Source organism: Hylobates moloch, unplaced genomic scaffold, assembly GCF_009828535.3.
Source record: "Hylobates moloch isolate HMO894 unplaced genomic scaffold, HMol_V3 SCAFFOLD_16, whole genome shotgun sequence".
NCBI classification, from domain to species: domain Eukaryota; kingdom Metazoa; phylum Chordata; class Mammalia; order Primates; family Hylobatidae; genus Hylobates; species Hylobates moloch.
The window spans coordinates 56870176-56893920 of NW_026652291.1; the positions used below are offsets into that span (position 1 = coordinate 56870176).

The following is a 23745-nucleotide window of genomic DNA, read 5'->3' on the forward strand; positions in this document are numbered from 1 at the left end:
TGTGTGTGTGTGTGTGTGTGTGTGTGTGTGCGCGCTTTGAGACAGAGTCTCACTTGGTTGCCCAGGCTGGAGCTCAATGGTGCTATCTTGGCTCACTGCAACCTCTGCCTCCCGGGTTGAAGCAATTCTCCTGCCTCAGCCTCCCAAGTAGCTGGGATTACAGGCGCCCACCACCACGCCCGGCTAATTTTTGTATTATTAGTAGAGACGGGGTTTCACCATGTTGGCCAGGCTGGTCTTGAACTCCTGACCTCAGGTGATCCACCCACCTCGGCCTCCCAAAGTGCTGGGATTACAGGCGTGAGCCACCTCGCCCGGCCGCAAAGAAGCAGTTTTATACACAGACAAGCTACAGTACCCAAATGGAGTCTTGTCTTTTATTTGTTCCAATTTATATGTATACTTAATGCATTAGTGCTGTCTTTCCCTTTTCAAAAACCTCTTTAATTTCATTCACCATTACGGTGATTCATTATCCTTGTCCTCTTGTCTCTTCTGATCTTATGCTTTATTGCATATCTTTTTAATAGTTTCTTTCAAGCATCTCTTTTAATTCTTGGCCATTAATGAGTCTGTCTCAATTGCAGATTTCAAAATCTGTCTTTCCTCATCAATTCTATAAGTTTTCAGTTATCATACATTTCTGATTTGAAGTTGATGACTTTGTGTATTCTTTATATTTGCCTTCTCATTATGGATCAGCAATCATTTAACAATTGATAGTAAAGACCCACCAGGCACTCAGGGAAATTCATACAAAGAAAAGTCTGGACTCCACAGTATCCTCCAATGTATAGCAAGGTTTCTTAACCTTATAACTTAGTATGTTTTTTTGGTGTGTATGTGTTTGTGGTTTTTTTTTTTTTATTTTTGTTTGTTTGCTTGTTTGTTTGAGACAGAGTCTCACTCTGTCCCCCAGACTGGAGTTCAGTGACGTGATATCGGCTCACTGCAATCTCTGCCTCCCAGGTTTGAGCAATTCTCCTGCCTCAGCCTCCCAAGTGGCTGGGATTACAGGCATGCACCACCACGCCAAGATAATTTTTTTTTAATTTTTATTATACACGGAGTTTCACCATGTTGGCCAGGCTGGTCTCGAACCCCTGACCTCAAGTGATCTGCCCCCACTCAGCCTCCCACAGTGCTGGGATTACAGGCGTGAGCCACTACAGCCACTACGCCTGGCCTTAACATGTCAAACAGATTAATTTTTGAAGAAGGCCATCCTGTGCATTGTAGAATGTTTAACAACGTCCCTTGCTTTTACCTCCCCTGACCCTGAGTTGTTACAACCAAAAATGTCTCCAGACAATGCCAATGTCCCCTCGTGGGGAGGGAGGGCAAAATGGCTTATAGGAACTATATAAATCAATAGAATCACTTGAGTGGGCTTGCTTGTGTTGAATCTAGACAATTATTTAGGCTCACAACTAGACTTTTAAGTCTTTAAATATTAGGTATTGTCATGGGCACATTATCATTCTACCAGATGTAGCTCACAGTGGCTTTTCAATACCCTCTTATCTCTATCTACTTAAGCAATTGTTGTCATATTTCCCAATGAGATCTATTGCAAAATAAATAGTCTACATATGAAGTCTAAGAAACTATGGGATAGTAAAGACACCCCAAACTAGAAGTGAAGGGTGTCTTCCTGGTGTTTCCCCACATGGTGAAAGGAGTGAAAGGGATCTCGTGCGTCTTTTTTATAAGGACATTGATCCCAATCATGAGAGTTTGGCCCTCGTGGCCTAATCACCTATCAAAGGCCGGACCTCCTAATACCATCACAGTTGGTGTTAAAATGTCAACAAATAAATTTTGGGGAAACACAAACTTTCAGTCTGTATCAAGAATTTACTCTCTGGAAGCTTTCTTGGAATTTGACTCTCAGAAGTCAGGGTTTTTAGGAAATTCAATTCACATGCAGAGAATATGTTAATACTTGGCATGACAGTTGCAGCTGAGGACACCCTTCAAATTATCCAGTCCGATCACCTTATGTTTAAGTAAAGAAGGCAACAGACAATTCCAGCTCCCAGTCAATTGAATCACTCAAAGTTCATTTGCTTCTTTCCAGCAAAGGTCCTAGATAAATCATCTTTGCTGTTGTCAGTCTGAAGTTCTGACAGATAAAATCCATAAAAGTAATAAAATGGTTATTGTTTTATGCCACAAATTTGCCTGGTTTGTTATGCAAAAATAGTAACTAGAACACTTACCAATATTATTTTAGTTTTAAAGGGCCTTATGCTTTCTCTTACATTAGAACCTATGTATATGTGGTGTCTAGGCATGCATCCTCCAGCTGCTATGAATGCTAGCTGACAGCTGCCTCCTCCACAGCTGCCTCCAATTTAGCCCTCAGCCAATGACTGACTGATACACTGATGCACAGCTATCAAATATCCCTTTACTTCATGAAAGGGAGAGTTCTGCAGTACGCTTTATGCTCCACAAGCCATCCCCCATGGATCAAGGCTAAACTAGACTTAGAATGACAGCACATCCTCACTCAGTTTTTGCCCCTCCCCTATTCAGCTTTCCTCCCTGTCTTAGAGTTTTTCCCTGAAGAACATTCTCTCAATAAATCATATGACTCCAATTCTCTATCTCAGGCTCTGCTTCTCAGGAACCTGACCTAAGACAGATACCCTGCACAAAAGCTCTCTCTGTGGAAGTATCCTGACCCCAGTATCATGCTTGGCAGGCTCTCTCCTGTGCTTCACTTTTTACCATGTCTTAAGATACGGAAATATTCCATCCAAACTGATTCCCTCACTCTTCCATTCCCCATGATTTTCTATCATAGGATACTACTGATTTCTTTATAGAATGTTTCTGAATATGAAAATGTATGTTTATTAATTTAATGCTGGTTTAGTGCCTATACCTCTTTATCTTTCACTGAGTATGGAAACCATGACTTTTTCATTTACTATTGCATTCCCAGTGCTTATACAACCATGTCTGATATTTAGCAGACTCTCAGTAAATATATGTTAAATGCATAAATGCAGAAAGATAAATTTCCTAAAAAATAATCAAAGATACATATGAAATATATTTTAAGTAATGTATGAATATTATTTCAATAATGAAACCTGAAGCTTGTGCACAATGTTATTAAAAATGATATCAATCATCCATTTAAAATATACCTTAAAATACTTTACTAATTCTTTTAATTCAAAAGACATTAAAAACGTCCATCACAAAACATTCCTTCAGCAAATGAAGATAAAATCCTATAAGTATTGTAGAGTTTTTGTTAAGTGGGTACCTATTTACACATATATACAGAGAAATATGCTAGGAGAAATACATCAACATTTAGCAATGGATATGAGTAGATGATAATATTATTGTTAATTTTTTCTTCTTTGAAACCTTTTTTGAATCTTTCTAAATTTTTCAAATTATCTACAATAAACATAAATTCCATTTATAAATAGAACAGAGACAACTACTTAACCTATAAAAGCATTATTTCATGAGACGTAGTGCATTAGGACAACTTGTATTTGGGGTAATTAGGACTATAACACTAGTGGTAAAAGCTCATGTTCTCTTCCTCAATGTTTTGTTTTTTTTTTTGACGGAGTCTCGCTGTGTTGCCCAGGCTGGACTGCAGTGGTGTGATCTTGGCTCACTGCAAGCTCTGCCTCCCGGGTTCACGCCATTCTCCTGCCTCAGCCTCCCAAGTAGCTGGGACTACAGGTGCCCGCCACCACGCCCAGCTAATTTTTTTTTTTTTTTGTATTTTTAGTAGAGACGGGGTTTCACCATGTTAGCCAGGATGGTCTCGATCTCCTGACCTCGTGATCTGCCTGCCTTGACCTCCAAAGTGCTGGGATTACAGGCGTGAGCCACCGTGCCTGGCCTTAATGTATTTTTTAAAGGGTTTTAGATATGTCTCTTAAAAAGGAGATTTTTAAGAGTCTTTTTCTGGCACTAGAAGGATGCTATGGATATGCTATGGGTTTCTTCCTAAAAGTGAGGATGAAATATTCCACCTTAGCAAGAACACTATGTTATCCATCCAGTGAGAAATCCAGGAGCTATTTGTGGAGGTAAGGAAAACTGGGGACTTACAAAAGTGGCACCATGTTGTAACTTTGGGGAACATGCTGTGAACAAGTGATACTGTTAAGGATGAAGGGTTGTAGGAATCACTCATAAGAGGCGTAGACACTTTCTTTAAAAAAAAAAACCGCCAAGAGAAGCTACTGGTACCAAGAAATGCAAATGACATCTACTTTTCCCAGAAAGCATCATTAGGCAGAGCTGACTGAATGTTAGGCTAAAACAAAATATCAATGTTTAGCATTCTCTGGCCCTGAGCATCATTTGGTAATCCACAGCACTTTAAGGAAAACAGAGACAAGTCTTTCAGAGTTTTACACTAATTGTAATAATTTCCCACTGTTTAACCTCATATGACTTCAGACACTGGAAATTGAGGAAGAAAGAGTTAATGGTTTATCCCGCTATAGTGAACTCCCTTAGTATCCTAAAACATATTTCTCGAGGGCTGTAAGCTTAAAGAAAGGTTTTCCATTGCTGTGTGTTCCTACTGCACATGCACTCTGTTGCTTGCCGAAGCTATGTAAATCTATTTTCAAAGACCAGTGTAACTTCTTCAGATCTAAAACTTGAAATTGTACCAAAACAAGAGAATCTTCATTTGGGGCCCAACACATCTATCACAGTCAGTGACAGTGTCTTATTGATTTTTTTTATTTACACAAAACCAGTGAACCTTTAATGTATGAATATCATAAACATATAATACATTCCCTCTCTCTTCCAGTGAATTATTTGCTCACAAAACAATGTATTTTTTATTAAAGTTACAATATATTTTTGATTTTTCTCAACTTTCTTTCACTGTTGTGTGTGTTTGCTGTCTTATATTTGCCTTTCATGCATATTTCCACGTTCTGAGAGCTTATGATTTTTCTCAGTCATTTTCCTTGTTGGATTTTTATAAAGATATGTTGCTTGTACTATAATGATTGAAAATGTATTGAGAGGCCGGGCGCGGTAGCTCACGCTTGTAATCCCAGCACTTTGGGAGGCCGAGGCGGGCAGGTCACGAGGTCAGGAGATCGAGACCATGGTGAAACCCCGTCTCTACTAAAAATACAAAAAATTAGCCGGGCGTGGTGGCGGGCGCCTGTAGTCCCAGCTACTCGGAGAGGCTGAGGCAGGAGAATGGCGTGAACCCAGGAGGCGGAGCTTGCAGTGAGCCGAGATTGCGCCACTGCACTCCAGCCTGGGCGACAGAGCGAGACTCCGTCTCAAAAAAAAAAAAAAAAAGAAAAAAAGAAAATGTATTGAGGACTGCCTGAGTTTCACTTTCTACGAAAGCCTTGCTCTTGGCTCTGAAAACTATTTATACTATTCTCTTACTAACTATATACCCTATGCTGATTCTTTTGGTTTGGAAACTTCCTGTGTTCCTATCAAAGCTTCCATTTACTTCTTATTGATTTCCATAGATGACCACATTTAGACCTTTCAAACTTTGTTTTTATTTATTTTTTTAAATTTAACCTTATTTTTTTAAATACTTTTTGTGGGTACATTTTAAGTGTATACATTTATGGGGTACATGAGATGTTTTGATATAGGCAAGCAATGTGAAATAATCAAATCATGGAGAATGGGGTATTCATCCCCACAAGCATTTATGTTTTGAGTTACAAACAATAAAATTGTCTTAAGTTATTTTAAAATGTACAATTAAGTTATTATTGACTACAGTCACCCTGTTGTGTTATCAAATACTAGGACTTATTCATTCTTTTTTTGTACACATTATTTTGTACACAGTAACTATCATCACCTCCCCCAGAAACCTCCTACTACTCTTCCCAGCCTCTGGTAATCATCCTTCTACTCTCTATGCTCATGAGTTCAATTGATAGGATTTTTAAATCCCACAAATAAGTGAGAGCATGTGATATCTGTCTTTCTGTTCCTGGCTTATTGTTGTTACAAATGATTGAATCTCTTTTTTTTATGACTGAATAGTACTCTATTGTGTATATGTACCATGTTTTCTTTATTCATTTATATGTTGATGGACACTTAGGTTGCCTTCAAGTCTTAGCTATTGTGAACAGTGCTGCAATAAACACAGGAGCGCAGATATTTCTTTGATATACTGATTTCCTTTCTTTGGGGTACATACTCAGCAGTAGGATTGCTGGATCATGGCAGCTCAAATTACAACTTTTTGGGGAACCTCTGAACTTTTCTCCATAATGGTTGTGCTAATTTACATTCCACCCAACAGTGTTTGAAGGCTCTCTTTTCTCCACATCCTCACCAGCATTTGTTATTACCTGTGTTTGGGATGTTAGCCATTTTAACTAGGGTGAGATGATATCTCATTGTAGTTTGGCTTTGCATTTCTCTGATGATCAGTGATATCAAGCACCTCTTCATATGCCTGTTTGCTATTTGTATGACATCTCTTGAGAAATATCTACTCAAATCTTTTGCTCATTTTTTATTGGATTACTAGATGTTTTCTTACAAAGTTGTTTGAACTCCTTATATATTCTGGTGATTAATCCCTTGTCAGAGGGATAGTTTGCAAATATTTTTTCCACTCTGTGGTTGTCTCTTTACCTTGTTGATTGTACCCCTGGCTGTGAAGAAGCTTTTTAACTTGATGTAATCCCATTTGTCCACGTTTGCTTTGGTTACCTGTGGTTGTGGGGTATTGCTCAATAAATCTTTGCCCAGACCAATATCCTGGAGATATTCCCCTATGTTTTCTTGTAGTAGTTTCATAGTTTGGGGTCTTAGATTTAAGTCTTTAATACAGTTTGATTTAATTTTTGTAGATGGCAAGAGATAGGGGTCTAGTTTCATTCTTTTGCATATGGCTATTCAGTTTTCCCAGAACTATTTATTGAAGACACTGTCTTTTCTTCAGTGTATGTTCTTTGTACATTTGTGAAAAGTGAGTTCACTGTAGGTGTGTGGGTTTGTTTCTGGGTTCTCTATTCTCCATTGGTTTATGTGTCTGTTTTTATGCCAGTATCGTACTGTTTGGGTTACTATAGCTCTGTGTCATAATTTGAAGTCAGGTAATGTGATTCCTCCTGTCTTGTTCTTTTGTTTAGGATAATTTTGGTTATTCTGGTTTTTGTTGGTTCTGTATACATATTAGAATTGTTTTTTCTGTTTCTGTGAAGAATGTCATTAGTCTTTTGATAGGGATTGCATTGAATCTGTAGATTTGCTTTGGGTAGTATGGACACTTTAACAATACTGATTCTTCCAATTCATAAATATGGAATTTTTTTTCACTTTTTGATACTCTTTTTAATTTCCTTCTTCAATGTTTAGTAGTTTTCATTATGGAGATCTTTCACTTCTTTGGTTAATTCCTAGGTTTTTTTTTTATGTGTGGCTATTGTAAATGGGATTACTTTTTTACTACTTTTTCACATTGTTCACTGTTGGCATATAGAAATTTTACTGATTTTTGTATGTTGTATCCTGCAACTTTACCAGATTTATCAGTTCTAGTAGTTTTCCTGTGGAAACTTTAGGTTTTTACAAATACAAGATCATATCATCAGCAAACAAGGGTAATTGGAATTCTTCCTTTCCAATTTGGATGCCCTGTATATCTTGTCTGATTGCTCTGGCTAAGACTCCCAGTACTACGTTGAATAACAGTGGTGACAGTGGGTATCCTTGTCATGTTCCAGATCTTAGAGGAAAGACTTTCAGTTTTTTCACCACTTAGTATGATACTAGTTGTGGGTCTACTGTATATGGCTTTTATAATGTTGGGGTATGTTCCTCCTATGCCCAGTTTGTTGAGGGTTTTTATCATGAAGGAATTTTGAATATTATCAAATACTTTTTCAGCATCAATTGAAATGATCATGTGGTTTTTATCCTTAATTCTGTTGATATGATGCATCGCATTGAATGATTTGTATGTTTTCACCCATGCTTGCATTCCAGGGATAAATACCACTTGATCATTATTGATGATCTCTCTAATGTATGGTTGAGTTTGGTTTGCTAGTATTTTGTAGTCAATTTTTGAATCAATATTCTTCAGAGATATTGGCCTATAGTTTTTTTTTTTAATGTGTCTTTGTATGGTTTTGGTATTAGGTTAATACTGGCCTTGTAGAATGAGCTGGAAAGCATTCCCTCCTCCTCTATTTCTTCGAATAATTTGAGTAGGATTGGTATTAGTTGTTCTTTAAATGTTTGGTAGAATTCAGCAGTGAAGCCATCAGTTCCTGGGCTTTTCTTTACTGGGAGATATTTTAGTATAGCTTTAATCTTGCTACTTTTTCTTCGTCTGTTCAGGTTTTGGATTCCTTTCTGGCTCAATCTTAGTAGAGTGTATGTATTTCAGAATTTGTCCATGTTTTTTTCTGGATTTTTCCAATTTATTGGCATATAGTTGCTCATAGTAGCCCCTAATATGTAGCCTTTGAATTTCTGCAGTATCAACTATAATATTTCCTTCATTATTTCTGATTTTACTTGAATCTTCAATACTTTTTTCTTAGTCTGGCTAAACGTTTGCCAATTTTAACTTTTGAAAAAATAAGTTTTTGTTTCATTTATCTTTTGTATCATTTTTTCCTTCCAATTTCATTTATTTCTGTTCTGACCTTTATTATTTACTTTCTTCTACTAATTTTGGATTTGGTTTGCTCTTGTTTTTCTAGTTCTTTAACATGTGTCATTATATTGTCTATTTGAAGTTTTTCCTCTTTTTTTGATGTAGGAACTTGTAGCTATAAACTTCTCTGTTAGTTCTGCTTTTGCTGTATCCTATAGGTTTTGAAATGTTGTGTTTCCATTATCATTTGTTTCAAGAAAATTTTCAATTCCTTTCTTAATTTCTTCATTGACCCACTGGTCATTCAGAAGCATATTGTTTAATTTTCATGTATTTGTAGGGGTTCCTAAATTCTTCTTGTTATTAATTTCTAGTTTTATTGCATTGTGGTCAGATAAGATGCTGATATTATTTCAAGTTTTTGAATGTTTTAAGACTTGTTTTGTGGCCTAACATGTGGCCTATTCTTGAGAATGATTCATGTGCTGAGGAAAGAATGTGTATTCTGTAGCTCTTAGATGAAATGTTCTGAAAACATCTATTAGATCCATTTTGTCTATAATGCAGATTACATCTGATGTTTCTTTGCTGATTTTCTGTCTGGAAGATCTGTTCAATGTTGCAAGTAGGGTATTAAAATATCTGGCTTTGTTGCATTGGGGTCCATCTTTCTTTAAAGCTCTAATAGTATTTTTTTTATATGTGGGTGCTCCGGTGTTGGATGCATACATACTTAAAATTGTTATCTCCTCTTGCTGAATTGATCTTTTAACATTATATAATGATCTTCTTTGTCTCTTCTTATAGTTTTTGTCTGGAAATCTATTTTGTCTGATATAACTATAGCAAGTGATGCTCTTTTTCGGTTTCCATTGGCATGGAATAACTTTTTCCATTCCATTATTTTCAGTCTATATGTGTCTCTATAGGTGAAGTGGATTTCTTTTAGGCAAAAGATCAATGGGTGCAAAGTTTATTTATTCATTTATTTATTTTAAAAATATGTCCTCCTGGTTAGTTCACTGAGGCCTATTAGAAACAGGCTGACATTCAGAATTAAAACTTACGGAATGTGATAACAACCTTGCTACCTGAGTTTCCTCTGGCTCTGGCAGAAATCTGTGTAATATTTATCTGGAACACAAAAGCAACATTTGTCTAATTTGTACTTGGAGTGGAATTAGATGGATCATAAGCCTAGAACCTACCCAGCTCAATGAAGATTCATTATTGAGATAACACATTGCTCTGAGCTGTCACACATCATAAAAATCTTGGTTTTCAAAGAACTGAGAGTGGGAACTCTGTCTCACCACATTTGCTGAACTTCCTCTGAGACTAGGCTATATTGGCAACACAACGATAAATATGACTCCATTCTTGCTCTTTAATGTGGTTGAGGAAAGATTCTTATAATCAAGTGGGAATAAGTAACAGAAGGAATAACAGTGTCATGCTTATATGCGTATTTGTGGAATAATGAGTAGGTTGACTCAGCAGAGTATAAGGATGAAGCAGAAAACATCCTTTGGCCTCAAATTAAACAGCATATGCAATTTGAGGCTATGGAATATAATCTTTATTCTGTAGTTTGTGGGAAGCCATTAAAAGTTTGTGGAACAATTAGCTACAAAATCTAAATTTGTCAGCAATATGTAGGATACACTACAATGGGGAAAGATCAGAAAGAAAGAACCCTGATAAGAGACTATTATATCAACCAAGGACAATATGAGATATAACATGTGACAGTAGGAATGTGGAGACAAACATGGATTAAGGATATTCTATGAAGACAGAATTAATGGGATTCATCAACTATTTAAATGGAGGAGTGTTTCATTTCCCCCAGAAATGGCACCCTTTAAAAATGACACCCAATTTAAGTTTGAAAAAGCATACCATGAGTGCTACTGGCCCCTGATATTTATATATGCTAATTTATTCCATTCTTTGGCTGAAACATTGCTTATTATTGTATTCCTTGCTTTCTTATACCCAATAGTTTTATAATTAATTTTCCATAGCCATGTTGGTACCTACATTTTAATAACCTGTCAGACTTAATTCACTGGCTTGCTGATATTAGCCTCCAATGTGTTTCTCTATGACACCCCTTTGTGACTTAATTCCTCTAGGCATATGATAAAGGCACCAATTAATATTTTTAAAACATGGGCAGAAGAACACATGTTAGTGTGTGTGAAAAGGAAAAGAATCAGTGTGTATTTATATCTTCATTTATTAAGAATTAGCCTGTTTGTAAATTTACTTCTATGATTATTAGACTTGAACTAAAATATAAAAATTACTTTGAAAAAGAAACCTAAACTTACACAAAAGATTCTAAATCTTTACCATTTTGTTGGTGTCACCAGTTTACTCAAATATCTGTTTATTAAGACTCTAAAATAATTTATTAGGGAAGGTAGAAAGCCCAGTTAAAATAGACTAAATAGGAGTTGCACTTTGGCCATGGAGGAGAAGCTGATATTGTACTAACCCCCACAATAAAAAATATCAAATAACTTTGTTCAGATGTTTGACAATAGGTAGAATAAGACTGATCTTTGAGAGAAGAGAAACGAGATGATTTCTGCCATCTCTCCAACTTTCTGATGAGATACTTTCTTTTTCTAAAAAAAATTTATTTTATTTTATTTTTAAGTTCTGGGGCACATGTGCAGGATGTGCATGTTTGTTGCATGGGTAAACGTGTGCCATGGTGGTTTGCTGCACCTAACAACCCATCACCTAGGTATTAAGGGCAACATGCATTAGCTCTTTTCCCTAATGCTTTCACTCTGCCCTTCCCCAATAGGCCCAAGTGAGTGTTGCTCCCCTCCCTGTGTCCATTGTCAGGCCTCTGAGCCCAAGCCTGCACCTATACATCCAGATGGCCTGAAGCAAGTGAAGAATCACAAAAGAAATGAAAATGGCCAGTTCCTGCCTTAACTGATGACATAACCTTGTGAAATTCCTTCTCCTGGCTCATAAACTCCCCCACTGAGCACCTTGTGACCCCCACTCCTGCCTGCTAGAGAACAACCCCCTTTGACTGTAATTTTCCACTACCTACCCAAATCCTATAAAACGGCCCCATCCCTATTTCCCTTCGTTGACTCTCTTTTCGGACTCAGCCTGCCTGCACCCAGGTGATTAAAAAGCTTTATTGCTCACACAAAGCCTGTTTGGTGGTCTCTTCACATGGACGCATGTGATATCCATGTGTTCTCACTGTTCAGTTCCCACTTAGCAGTGAGAACATGCGGTGTTTGGTTGTCTGTTCCTGTTAGTTTGCTGAGGATAATGATTTTCTAGACTGCAACCAAAGGAAGTGGAGTCCAAACAAATAAATATGGACTACTTGAGCAGAGCAGAAATAGATTATCATTCCAGGCTATTGTCATAACTCTAATTTTGGGGACTTGATACGGATGAGAAAGGAAACTGTTCAGAGAGGAGCTTCAGAAAACTAGAGGGATGTTGCTGAACATCCTACGGTGTACAAGACAATCTCCACGACAAATATTAATAATTATCTGTACTCTAATAGCAGTAGTACTGCTTTTATACTGAGCCAAAGAAAGTGGTACAAAGGTACTTTCTTCATTATTACACTTCAAGTTCTAGAAGTGTTGCAACACATGGTAAAAAAAGAAAAAATCAAAGCAGGATTTACCTCTTTAAAGGATGGGGCAGGGATTTACTGGGAAGGAAATGAGGAGTCTTCCTGGGGTAAAGAAAATGTTCTATGTTCTCAAATAAAAACAAATGTAGACCTAGGCTGCAGGGACTTTGGTTGAAAGGATTATTGCAATGAAGGAAGGGGACTATTGCAACACTGGAACCGTGAGATCTGTAAATGTCTCAAAGTTTATTAGAAACAAAGCTTTTCTTTAAAGAGCGAAGTAACAAAGGCTAAGGCTAGAGAGAAGCAGGCTGGGGGAAGTGGTATGAGAAAGGGTGTTGTGCTTGGATAGTAGACCAGAGAATGCTGTATCCTGAAGTCAGCTTATTTTCAGAAGGGGCTGATAAGGAGGGGCATTATACTGGCTCAGGGTAAAGGTAGGTCAAAGTTCAGGGATCTAGGAAAGGAGAGAAACTAAATCCAAGTTTGTTTAACAAGGATTTTGTTCCAATTGTTAAGTGAGGACAGTGTTTGGTTAATCATTTATGAGACAAAGAATGGAAATTGGAAGGGTCTGTGGCCAGCCTTGTAATAGGTAAAGAGGGGGCGTATATGAATCTTATCAAAGTCATATGAGGAATGGTGTTTCTTTGCAGTAAGCCAAATGGAACATAAATGATTAAAGAGATTTAATCATAGCTGTTTACGGAATCATAGAGCCCTGGTGAAATTCAACATTGTCAATGTTTTGATAGCTGTATGGATTACGTACATGTATGCTATTTTCGAAGTTCATCCATCTGTTCACTTAAGAACTGTGTATTTTATTGTGTGCAAATTTTACGTCATTAAAAAACCCTTATTTTCACAGAGACACAACAAAGAAAAACATCAATTTTAGTAAATAAATCTGTCCAGAAGAAATACTCTTTCTAAAATAAAATCTGAAATTTTAAAATGTATAATCTTCATGAATGTTTTGCAAATTTTTATAATAACATTAGGATTACTTCTGGTTCTGGGCTTAGTTTTCTTCTTTAAGGCAGCACAACAGAGTAAGACTATTGTATGTATGAATTTCTGTATATACGTGTGTGTATATTTGTGTGTGTGAGTATAGGATTGTGAAAAGGAAACAGAATATTTTCCATTCCAATGATTTAAAAGAAAAATAAAATGATCAATCTTTATCTAAGACATGTTAAGTTTTTTGACAGTCAGTTTTTCTGGAAACTTCCAAGCTGTCTCTGTGTAAGAAAATCTTCATGAAGGATCATTATACATTGACAAAGCAGGGTTAGTTGAAAGTTCTGTGAAAAGTAATAGTCTGTATTCTGCATTTGTATTCAGGGATGAATTACTAATGCTGATTATATCTCTTTGATCTACATTTCTAGGTAATTTCTTTCATTGTGGCCAACTTCTTTTGATTCTGATCATATTCACATTAAGCAGACTGATGGGCAACCCTCCTGACCTACGTGATTATATTGGCTGTCTTTATGCTCTGTGCAGCTTATTGCATGATTAGTCCAGCTGTGATCAACAAAGCAGATTTGAAGATGGAATTATTGAGTCGGCTGTGTCACAGTCAGCACATAGATGGACTCAGTCCATGTGGTGTTCATCTTTTACCCTTGTATCCCATATTATTTGCTTTTTCTATTTATTTTGATAAATGGACAGTTAATTCATAGTTCAATGTATGCTGCAGTAAACATTTGAAGCTAAATGTTTCATTTGTTATTGTGTTTTATAAATAATAATGACCCAATTACATATTTTTGCATTAATAGAAACTTGAATCAGTATAATTTATATGCAGTTCATTTTTGACTATAATAATATAACATTTCAATTCCAGTTTCTCATTTTCATTAAAACTATGAACATTTTCTTTGTGAAAACTTAAAAGATAAATATAATCATATGGTTTATAACCTGAATAACGGATTTTTTTCTTAGATTTTGTAAGCAATAGCTTTACTTTTCAAAGGAGCACTTCTTATATTAATTCATGATTTAAGGAACCTTTCCATGTTATTTGACCACTAGATAAATAATGTTTTGGCAGTTCCTCTTAAGCCAACAGAGTTTCCTATATGTAGGAAGACATATATCCCATTGTTTTAAGAAATGATTATTTTTAATATTATCTTCATGTTCATATATTTATATTCTTTCACATTTTATTTAATAGCAAATTACCTAAAGGAAGGTGAAATCTGTACAACTTAAATTTCTTTTAACAGTTCTCATTTTTCCACTATATGTTTCCATTACTCTAATACAGCTACTGTGTTTATGGCCAGAGTGGAGACTGATATGGGTTCAGGTACACTTATGATTACAGCTGAATATAACAAGTGTTCAAGTCACATGAGATTTCAGCCATCCTCTCAGTTCTTCCTTCCTATGAATATGAACATTCTCTTACTTCGTTGCGGGAAGTCAGGAACTCCAAACGGAGGGACCTGCCGAAGCTGTGACAGAAGAACATAAATTGTGAAGATTTCATGGACATTTATCACTTCCCCAATCAATACTCTTATAATTTCCTATGCCTGTCTTTACTTTAATCTATTAATCCCGTCATCTTTGTAAGCTGAGGATGTATGTCGCCTCAGGACCCTGTGATGATTGCATTAACTGCACAAATTGCTTGTAGAGCATGTGTGTTTGAACAATATGAAATCTGGGCACCTTAAGAACAGGATAATAGAGATTTTCAGGGAACAAGGGAGATAACCTTAAAGTCTGGCTGCCTGTGGGCCGGGCAGGACAGAGCCATATTAATTAACGAATATTAATAATTAACAGCCCTGGGAAAAGAATGCATTCCCGGAGGGGGGCTCTAAAATGGCCACCCTAGGCCCTAGGAATGTCTGCCTTATGCAGTTGCAGGTAAGGGATGAAACGTGCCCTGGCCTCCTGCAGTGCCCCCAGGCTTGCTAGGATTAAGAAATTCCAGCCTGGTGAATTCTAGTCAGACCATTCTCTGCTCTTGAACCCTGACAATGCGTTCACAGCAGGACATGGAAGTTCATTAGTGATTCTAGTTTCACCCTCACCTGCTGCCTTGTGATCTTTTGTTGCCCTTGAAGCATGTGATCTCTGTGACCCACACCCTATTCGTACATTCCCTCCCGTTTGAAAATTGCTAATAAAAACTTGCTGGTTTTACAGCTCAGGGGGCATCATGGAACCTGCCGACATGTGATGTCTCCCCCGGACACCCAGCTTTAAAATTTCTCTCTTTTGTACTCTTTCCCTTTATTTCTCAGACCGGCTGACACTTAGGGAAATAGAAAAGAACCTACGTGAAATAACAATGAATTATCGAGGGCGGATTCCCCCGATAAACTTTAAAGTTTGAGCTTCTAAACATAGGTGAATAATGTTCCAAACCATAAAGTTGTGATTAATTCATAACTTTTTATGGCTTTGCAAAATGAAACTGACCACAACTTTGTAGTAAGGTTCATTATTGCCTAGAATAAGAATGGACATGAGTCATCCTAGAGAAGGCTCCCACAGGAGAAAAGAAAAAAGATGGAGAAGGATTTATCATTTTATTTTTATTGCTGGCCTGTATTTGTAGGCTTCCTGGCTGAAGGACATCTAAGAATTAGAGATTCTTTCAATTCTAGAAATCAAAAAGGTAATAAAATAAGAAAATTATTTAAGAAGTACTCATTCAACATTATAAAATCAATCCCATATCAACATATAACAACTTAAACTTCCATATATACTGCAGGCATGAATCAGGGTTAAAAAAATCAGACTACATGGTTGATACTTCTTATTTCTAATAGCCATGGCATAAGCTGTATCAATAGGAAGTACATATCTATTCTGCTCTTTTCAAATTACATACACTGATGGGGGAAAGAGAACAACGTATGGAATTTTAGAAAATATATAGAATTTTATCATTTCTTCAAATTATTTTCAGATGCTTAAAGTAGAAACCTGGGTATTATGGTTTTTAAGTGTGCACAAAAATATATCCTTGGATATATTATTCAAATAAGTCTAATGGTAATTGATTCTGTGATAGTACACACAAAAAATTTCTGAAAATGAAGAAGCAGGGGTAGATGAGTTGTCTAGAAGGAAAGAATGAATTTAGTAAATTGTATTAGATCCAGAAAGTTACAGTTTCAAAAGAGGTCATAATCTTTTCTCACACAAATACAGAATGAGCACATGCCAAACATATTTTAAATTTGCTAATTGTTGCAACTAGTTCAAAGGACATTCAAAGAACCACACATATATAAGCATTAAATGATGCTGAAATATATTTATAACAAAATGTAACAGTGGTTTGTAGAGAGAGAGATTAATTGTATTTCTAATGGACAAAATGTATTGGTACGATTATGGACAAGAATCATTCATATTGCTGTCAGTTTCTACAACTAACAGAGTTGCCAAAGAGCTCAAAAACTAGGAAAGGTAAAGCAACCCTATATGGGTCAGAAAGTCCAGAAGTATGTGCTTATACAATGCCTAGTTTTCTTTTAAGGGCACCCAGCAATCTTTTCAGAACCTCTATTCTGAGAAAGCTCACCAGTGGGAAAAATACCTGTGGAAGGGGTTTAAAAATCTTTTGCAAACATAAATTAATATGGAAATTTAAGATATTATTTGATAGAAATCTTGATGAATAAACACCCTTTAAAATATGCTACATACACTGATTATACAAACAAGTGTTTTTTTCAGTAATTAAGGAATACAGGCTGAGTTTCACATTTGCACATAACTTAGCAAAAGCAATAAGATATTAGATCTAAAGTTTGTTGGTGGAAAGTAGGAGGAACAAGAATTTCCCATGAGAATATTCTATGATGTTGCATAAATCTGGGGAGGAAAGTGGATTTTCTATAGAATTAAAGGTATTAGGCATGAAAAATTATGTATAAATATCAAAGAATAATCTTAATGGTCATATGAAGTTCAGCACTTCTGTTGTTGTTAACTATTTATATATTTCACCAGTGTATTGGCAAAACACTTAGTATTAAGTGACTAAGATTGTCTTTTATTCTGTCCGTTTTTATTTCACCTTTCCGCTTGAGCATATCCAACAACATCTTTCTATTTGCATTTTTCTGTGGGTTGTGTAAAATCTATTATTCCAGGCTGAGAGCTTCTCTAGGTACAACTCTCCATCACTCATATTTCTTTACCTCTAGAGTTATTTCTTGTGTTTCAAATAGCCATGAAATTACTTGCCTGTGGTAATGAATTTATGCTCACCAATTGAACTGACAATTTGCTGTTTTGCATTTTTTTTTACCAACTGTATTTTTGTGTTTGGGGAATATGGGTGGCTGGGTGTGTTTCTCATGTTATAAAGTACCTTGCAGAGCTGCTAGAGTTTAATAACATTTGACTCCCAGATTATATCTGCCTCATTTACTGCTACATCCCCATTGCAGAACATAAAGCCTTATATTCAACATAAGTTTAAAATATACTACATTTGTAAATGCATGCAGCAAAAGGTCAGAGACAGCAGTTGTTTACACAGTTAGCTCCAGGGAATCCACTGGAAGCTAGTGCCAAAGATACTGCTTTTTTCTCTTTCTGTTCGGACAATGGATGTAAGTGTGCTTGAGGAAAATAGGTAAATTAACAAATTTGAAGCAATCTTTCTTTATTACTTTCTCATATATGATTTGTTATATTTCAAGATGGTGTTGCAGAGGCATTCAATAAAATGTCCATGATCAGCAGTTTTTTTTCAGCACATGCAATGAATAGCAATCTATACCTCCCATGTCTGTATTTTGACAAATGGCACATGTTTACAAAATGGCCAGTAGTGTAAGAAGCATACTCAGCAAGAATGGATGAGCTTAAGGCTAATAGGCTGGGTTTTCTGGCACTGTAGATCATAACATCAACATAACAAAAAAAATATGAAGTCCTGAGTGTTAGTAGCTGAAGAGTAAGGACAGAGAAAAAAATGATTTGATTCCTACTAGCACACACATCTAGCCTCTCAGAGTAACCTTCCCTTTCATTCTTAGATATTAGTGTATGCCATATTCGTCACATCTAAGAATGTAGAGTATTATTTTTAAACACTTGGCATACACACATTTATGTTGAAAATTAGCAACAAAATGTGAAGGATAAATTTGCATCTTAGCAATATAAGTTAAAATTCAATGAAGATTGTCATGTTAATCGCTTAAGTAGTCACTTTTTTAACAGAGCATAACTAGCCCCTTTTTTTCCAGAAAGATGACAAATATTTAGAAGTTTGAATTTTTCCGTGGCTAGTTCACCACCTCACTTGGGGTGAAAAACAATGTGGTATCTTAATATTGCCAAACAGAAAGGGCTTTGAGTTGTATATTCCTTTACGTATAGCTTCCTAAGCTTTGATTTATACCTTATCACCTATGAGATTGCAGCTCTGGTAATATCGGCCTATCTGCTGGCCTGTATATAGATCTAATAGCATAGTGGGTGTTGATTCGAACTGACTGAACAGCATGATGTTGCATTCTGACTCTCTAAAGCCTACAAGCAATTATAGCAGTTTTCCATTAAAATTTGCCATCGGAGTCCCAAAATCAGTTTATGAGATCCGAGAAAAGCTGGGGCAATGAAAGTCACTGAATCTACATTTCTGTGTGATTAATATTTTCTGACACAAACACACGATTTTCTTCTTGGGTCAGGTTCCTGTCAGTGAGGTACATTTGAAAAGTCTAGTATAACCAGCAACTTCTCCATAAATAAATATGATATTTTAAAATAACCAAGCTAAGAGAGTAAATAAGAATAAATAAGCAATAAGTGCTTTCTACAGCTCTTATCCAATTTTAACAAAATGATGTTATTAACAAACAGATGATGACAAAAAGTTTATACATGTCAAACCTCAAACAGATACATGCTAATTCTACTCACTTTGGGATTATCATATTTAAGGGCAAACTATTCTTAAATCTCAGAGCAGCAACATTTGATTGGAGTAAAATAGCCTGAAATAAAATAACCAAGGTCCATTTTATGCAAAATGTTGAAGTCTGTGTATTTTATTTAGGGCAACTAGGCTACCTTTCATCACCATTGTCATTTCTTCTCATATATAAACATTTTTTCTTTGCTGCCATATGAATACCAAATGATTCATTATAGCCCCCTTCGTATATAGGCCTTTTCTTTTCTCCTTTTCTCTGAAATGTTAAGAAACAAGTACTAGATTTGTATTGCCCTTTTGTCCTCCTTCATATGATGTCAACTTATTTCTTAATAGCTGACGAGCAGATAATCTGATTAGTATATCTGTTATTCTGCATTTATGGATATGGTAATATTAATATTTTACCCTTCCTAGTTGACGTGTTATATACATATCTTCCCTGTACAATAACAGAAAAATTAAAGCATAATTTCTCTGAATTTAGACATTATTGCATCCAATGAGGGAGATGATCAAGAGAAAAATATGACCATTGGAAAACTTAATATACACCATATCATCAGTGTAGATGCAGATTATATGCCCTATGCTCTACTTTAATCTCATTCTGGCCCTTTCCTTTCCATATTATAGAAGTTTACACTTTTCTTGCTGGCCTTCTTTCTTTTTAAATCCACTACTTGGCTTTAAAAACAAAAAGCTTTTTAGTTTTTCCATGAAAGAAACCTCCACAAAATCAAGAGAAAATAGTCCCTCCTATAGGATACAAAATAGACACACTTCTGCTATCGTAAAGCTTTCCTTGCTTAAAACTTTCCTTACATGTGATAAAAATATTTAAGACACCCTGAACACAAGGTAGTTGCTCTACCTTCTAAAAATAAATTTTAACTTTTAAAAAGCCTGGAATTTGGATAAAATATCTTACTTAATAACTATACTCCTGGCAATTCTGTTTAAATTGATAGCACTCCCTGAAAGCTGCAAACTTATGTTTTCTTTGTTAGGCCAGAAGGACATCATTTGTAACTTTTCTCTCACATTCATGGGGAATTCAAGTCTGTAAATTTCCTATTGAAAAAGTGTGACTAAGATTTTTTGAATCACCCAAATTAATAACAGCTACAGTGGGGGACATTAGCTCAGTTCACCAATATTACCAGTTCTCCTTACAGACATACTGAAGGAGTGGAAGGACTGCATGTTACTGCCACCACTCCACACCCTGCAAAGACAGGAGTGGCCATATGACTTGCTTTGGCTAATAAAAAGTAAATGGAAGTAATATGTACTAATTTCAGATCAAAGTAATGGATAACTTAAGTTTGACTCGTGAACCTGCGTTTGAGTCTTTCATGACTTTCATGGAGGTATGATATAGTTTGGATATTTGTCCTTGCCCAAATCTCATGTTGAAACAAAATAACCCCGCATATTGGAGATGGGGCCTGGTTGGAGGTGTCTAGATCTTGGGGGAGGATCCTTCATAGCTTGGTGTTGTCATTGCGATAGCGAGTTCTCAGGAGGTCTGGTCATTTAAAAGTGTGTGGCATCTCCTGCCTCTCTCCTGTTCTTGCCATGTGAGATGCCTGCTCCCACTTCCTCTTCTACCATGAGTAAAAGCTCCCTCAGGCATCCCCAGAAGCTGAGCAGATGCCAGTGCCATTCTTCCTATACATCCTACAGAATCGTGAGCCATTTAAATTCTTTTCTTTATAAATTACCCAACATAAGGTATTTATTTATAGCAAAGCAAGAACAGCCTAAAACAAGGTATCATAACATTTGTGCATCCTGGAAATTTGAGCCAACATAGCTGACTGGAATGTCAGGGAGATATACAATATACTTGGCATGAAATTATTTTATTGGATCAAGCCATTGAGATATTTGGGATGTCTATTAATGCAGCAAAACCCATCCTATACTACCTATTTCTTCTACACCTGTGAAATATTTATGGTGGTTATTAGAATATATTTGGATATACTTGAATGTTCCCTATCATATAATACATATTTAAGTATTCCAATGGGTGAAATTTGGAAATCTCTGAGTATTATGGATTTACAAACCAATATAGTTATTTGAAGTACGTGGAATAATATATGAGCATGGCAGTAATATGATAAATAATTTAGGAAGGCTCATAATGCTTAAAATGCACATATAAAGTATTTTTATCTTCGAATGTTTAGTTTCGTGAATATACTAGTAGCATTACATGAAAGAAAATATAGTGATTAGATAAGATGTAGTTATTCATTTTTTTCTTATTTATGTATTCAACATAAAAGTTTCTTGTGTGTGTTCATTATTTGTAAACAGCTACTTGGTAACTAAGAGGCATTAAATTAAGAAATAAACTGATTTTGCCAGGTGATAACATTTTGATCTATAATTAACTTTATGTATGAATAAGAAACAGACCATTTCTTCCATCACAAAGTAGTTTGAATTTCTAAATCCAAGTAGTATGTCTCGATTTTCACTTCCTCTAGAAGTTTTAAGTAAGTATATAAAGGTAAGTGCACAAATAGTCAAACATCTATAAGAGGGTATTGTGGATCGTTTGCAATTGTGACTCTAATTATTCCTGTTCCTCTACCCATGCACCTGTGAAATGTGACTTTGTCACTCATTCCACCAAAAGAAAGAGTCTATTTTCCACTACATGGATCTGTGGTGTTCTTGCAACTTATTTAACAAATAGAGTGCATCAAGCATTACGTTGTGCCAGTTTTGAGGCTAGAACCAGAGACATTGTATGCTTCCACTCATTCTCTTGGAATCATTCATTATCAAGTTATCAAGCCCAGGCTAATCTGTTGAATGATGAGAGATACCAGTCACCCTTATTGCCCCTGCCTACACCTATCCATCCAGTCACCAGACATATGAATGAGACCATCCTGTAAGAACCAGCCTCTGGCCAACTCACTGCCTCAATACAGACATATGAGCAAGTCGTTCCACATCAGTCATACCTGGCTCAGATCAGCAGAAGTTTCAGCTCAACCACAGACTAATATGTAATGGTAAATTTTTATTGTTTTAAGTTTTTTTTTAATGCAGAATAGACAACTGATATAGAAGGTTAATTTATTTAATCATCCTTGTTTTTTTGTTTTTGTTTTCAGTTGTTTGTTTTAAGATTTGGAGTACTGGAACAGCATGCAAAAGTGTGGAAAACTTATGGGAACGAAAACAAAAAAATGTGTATTGCTTGTATATATAATTATAAACATAATTACTTGATGATTGTGACCAACAGAAACATGCAAATTAAAATTAGTCTGGTATACTGTATCATATTAAATAGATGTTCTTGGCCATAAAAAAGGTCAAAATTTTCAAAAAATTCAGATTAGAAAAGAATTACATATTTTGTACAGGCCCCAGTGTTTTTTCAATTGTGGTTCTCTTGTCCAAATATTTACCTCAAAATATGTGAATGACTATGAAACTCTAAAGTAAAACAATAATTTGTTCTTTTTCTCCTCTTTATATAAACTTTTTTTCCAGAATGTAGGAATTCAAAATGCATTCAAAATGTAGGAATGCACTGATAGATAAAACAACATGAGGGAAATATGGGAGCAGGGACTAGTGCAGATTTAAAGAGAAATTCAAAGCTATGGACTTTAGCAATAATGGTTTACAGAAAAATGTGCCAGTTACCCATAAGAAAATATAGCCCCAAAATAATATTAGTTACGTTTTTGAAAGATAACATAGTAAACACCTTATTCCACTATCTCAATTTAGCAATGTTTTCGTATAGTTAAAGCTTACATTTTAACTAAAAAAGCACATTAATATCGGCCATCTTGCCAACATTAAATGTGTTACCCACACGCCAGCCTTTTTGTTGTTGTTTATTTTATTTAAGATATTTTAACCTAGGAGAGAAAATTTGATTCATTTTACTGTCAAATCCCTTTACTTGGGGGTAATAAGAACAATTAATTAGAAAGACGTAAAGATTCAAAGCAATCCTTTGAAGTGGGCGCTATTATTATCTCCATATCACAGAAAAGGACACTGGGGCACAGATATGTTAACCAATAGAGGTAATAAGGACTCATATTAGAGACTGCGGTTCTAGACTCTGTGCTTCTAACACTAACACCCCGAAGCAGATTCATGGAGTAATGTGTGAGAAATGATTACATGTCCTCATGTAGGTAAAGTGATGAATGTTGCAATTTACCAAGACTTTAATGGATGAAGGAGGAGGAAGTGGCAGTACTTGCTTAACATAATTGCTTCCCCTTTATATAATATAAAGCAGTATGGTCCTTATGCAAATCTGTTCAACTCTTAGGTAAGTAGGTGAGTCATAGCCAGTTTTCTGTTGGCTTTTGAGGTTTTTATTTTTTTGTTTTGGCCTTTCCCCTACTCCCTTGGTTTTTAAGTTATCAACAGAAACTGCTCTTAAAGTCATCTTCTATTTTACTGACCACATTCTTTTAGTTGCTAATTATACTTAAGAAAATTATTTAATTGGTTGAGCTTCAGTCTCCTAATCTATAAAATGAT

General features: G+C 35.8%; 1 protein-coding gene across 1 annotated transcript in view; it reads left to right on the forward strand.

Annotated features, from left to right (window-relative positions):
• The window catches only part of LOC116484689 (cilia- and flagella-associated protein 47-like), a 128329-nt gene extending 113579 nt beyond the window's left edge, over nucleotides 1-14750 (forward strand). Inside the window, exon 10 of the mRNA XM_058429394.1 lies at nucleotides 14542-14750. Within this exon, the coding sequence (XP_058285377.1) occupies nucleotides 14542-14750 (209 nt within the window). The remainder of the gene's footprint in view (nucleotides 1-14541) is intronic.
• The last annotated feature ends 8995 nt before the right edge of the window (nucleotides 14751-23745 follow it).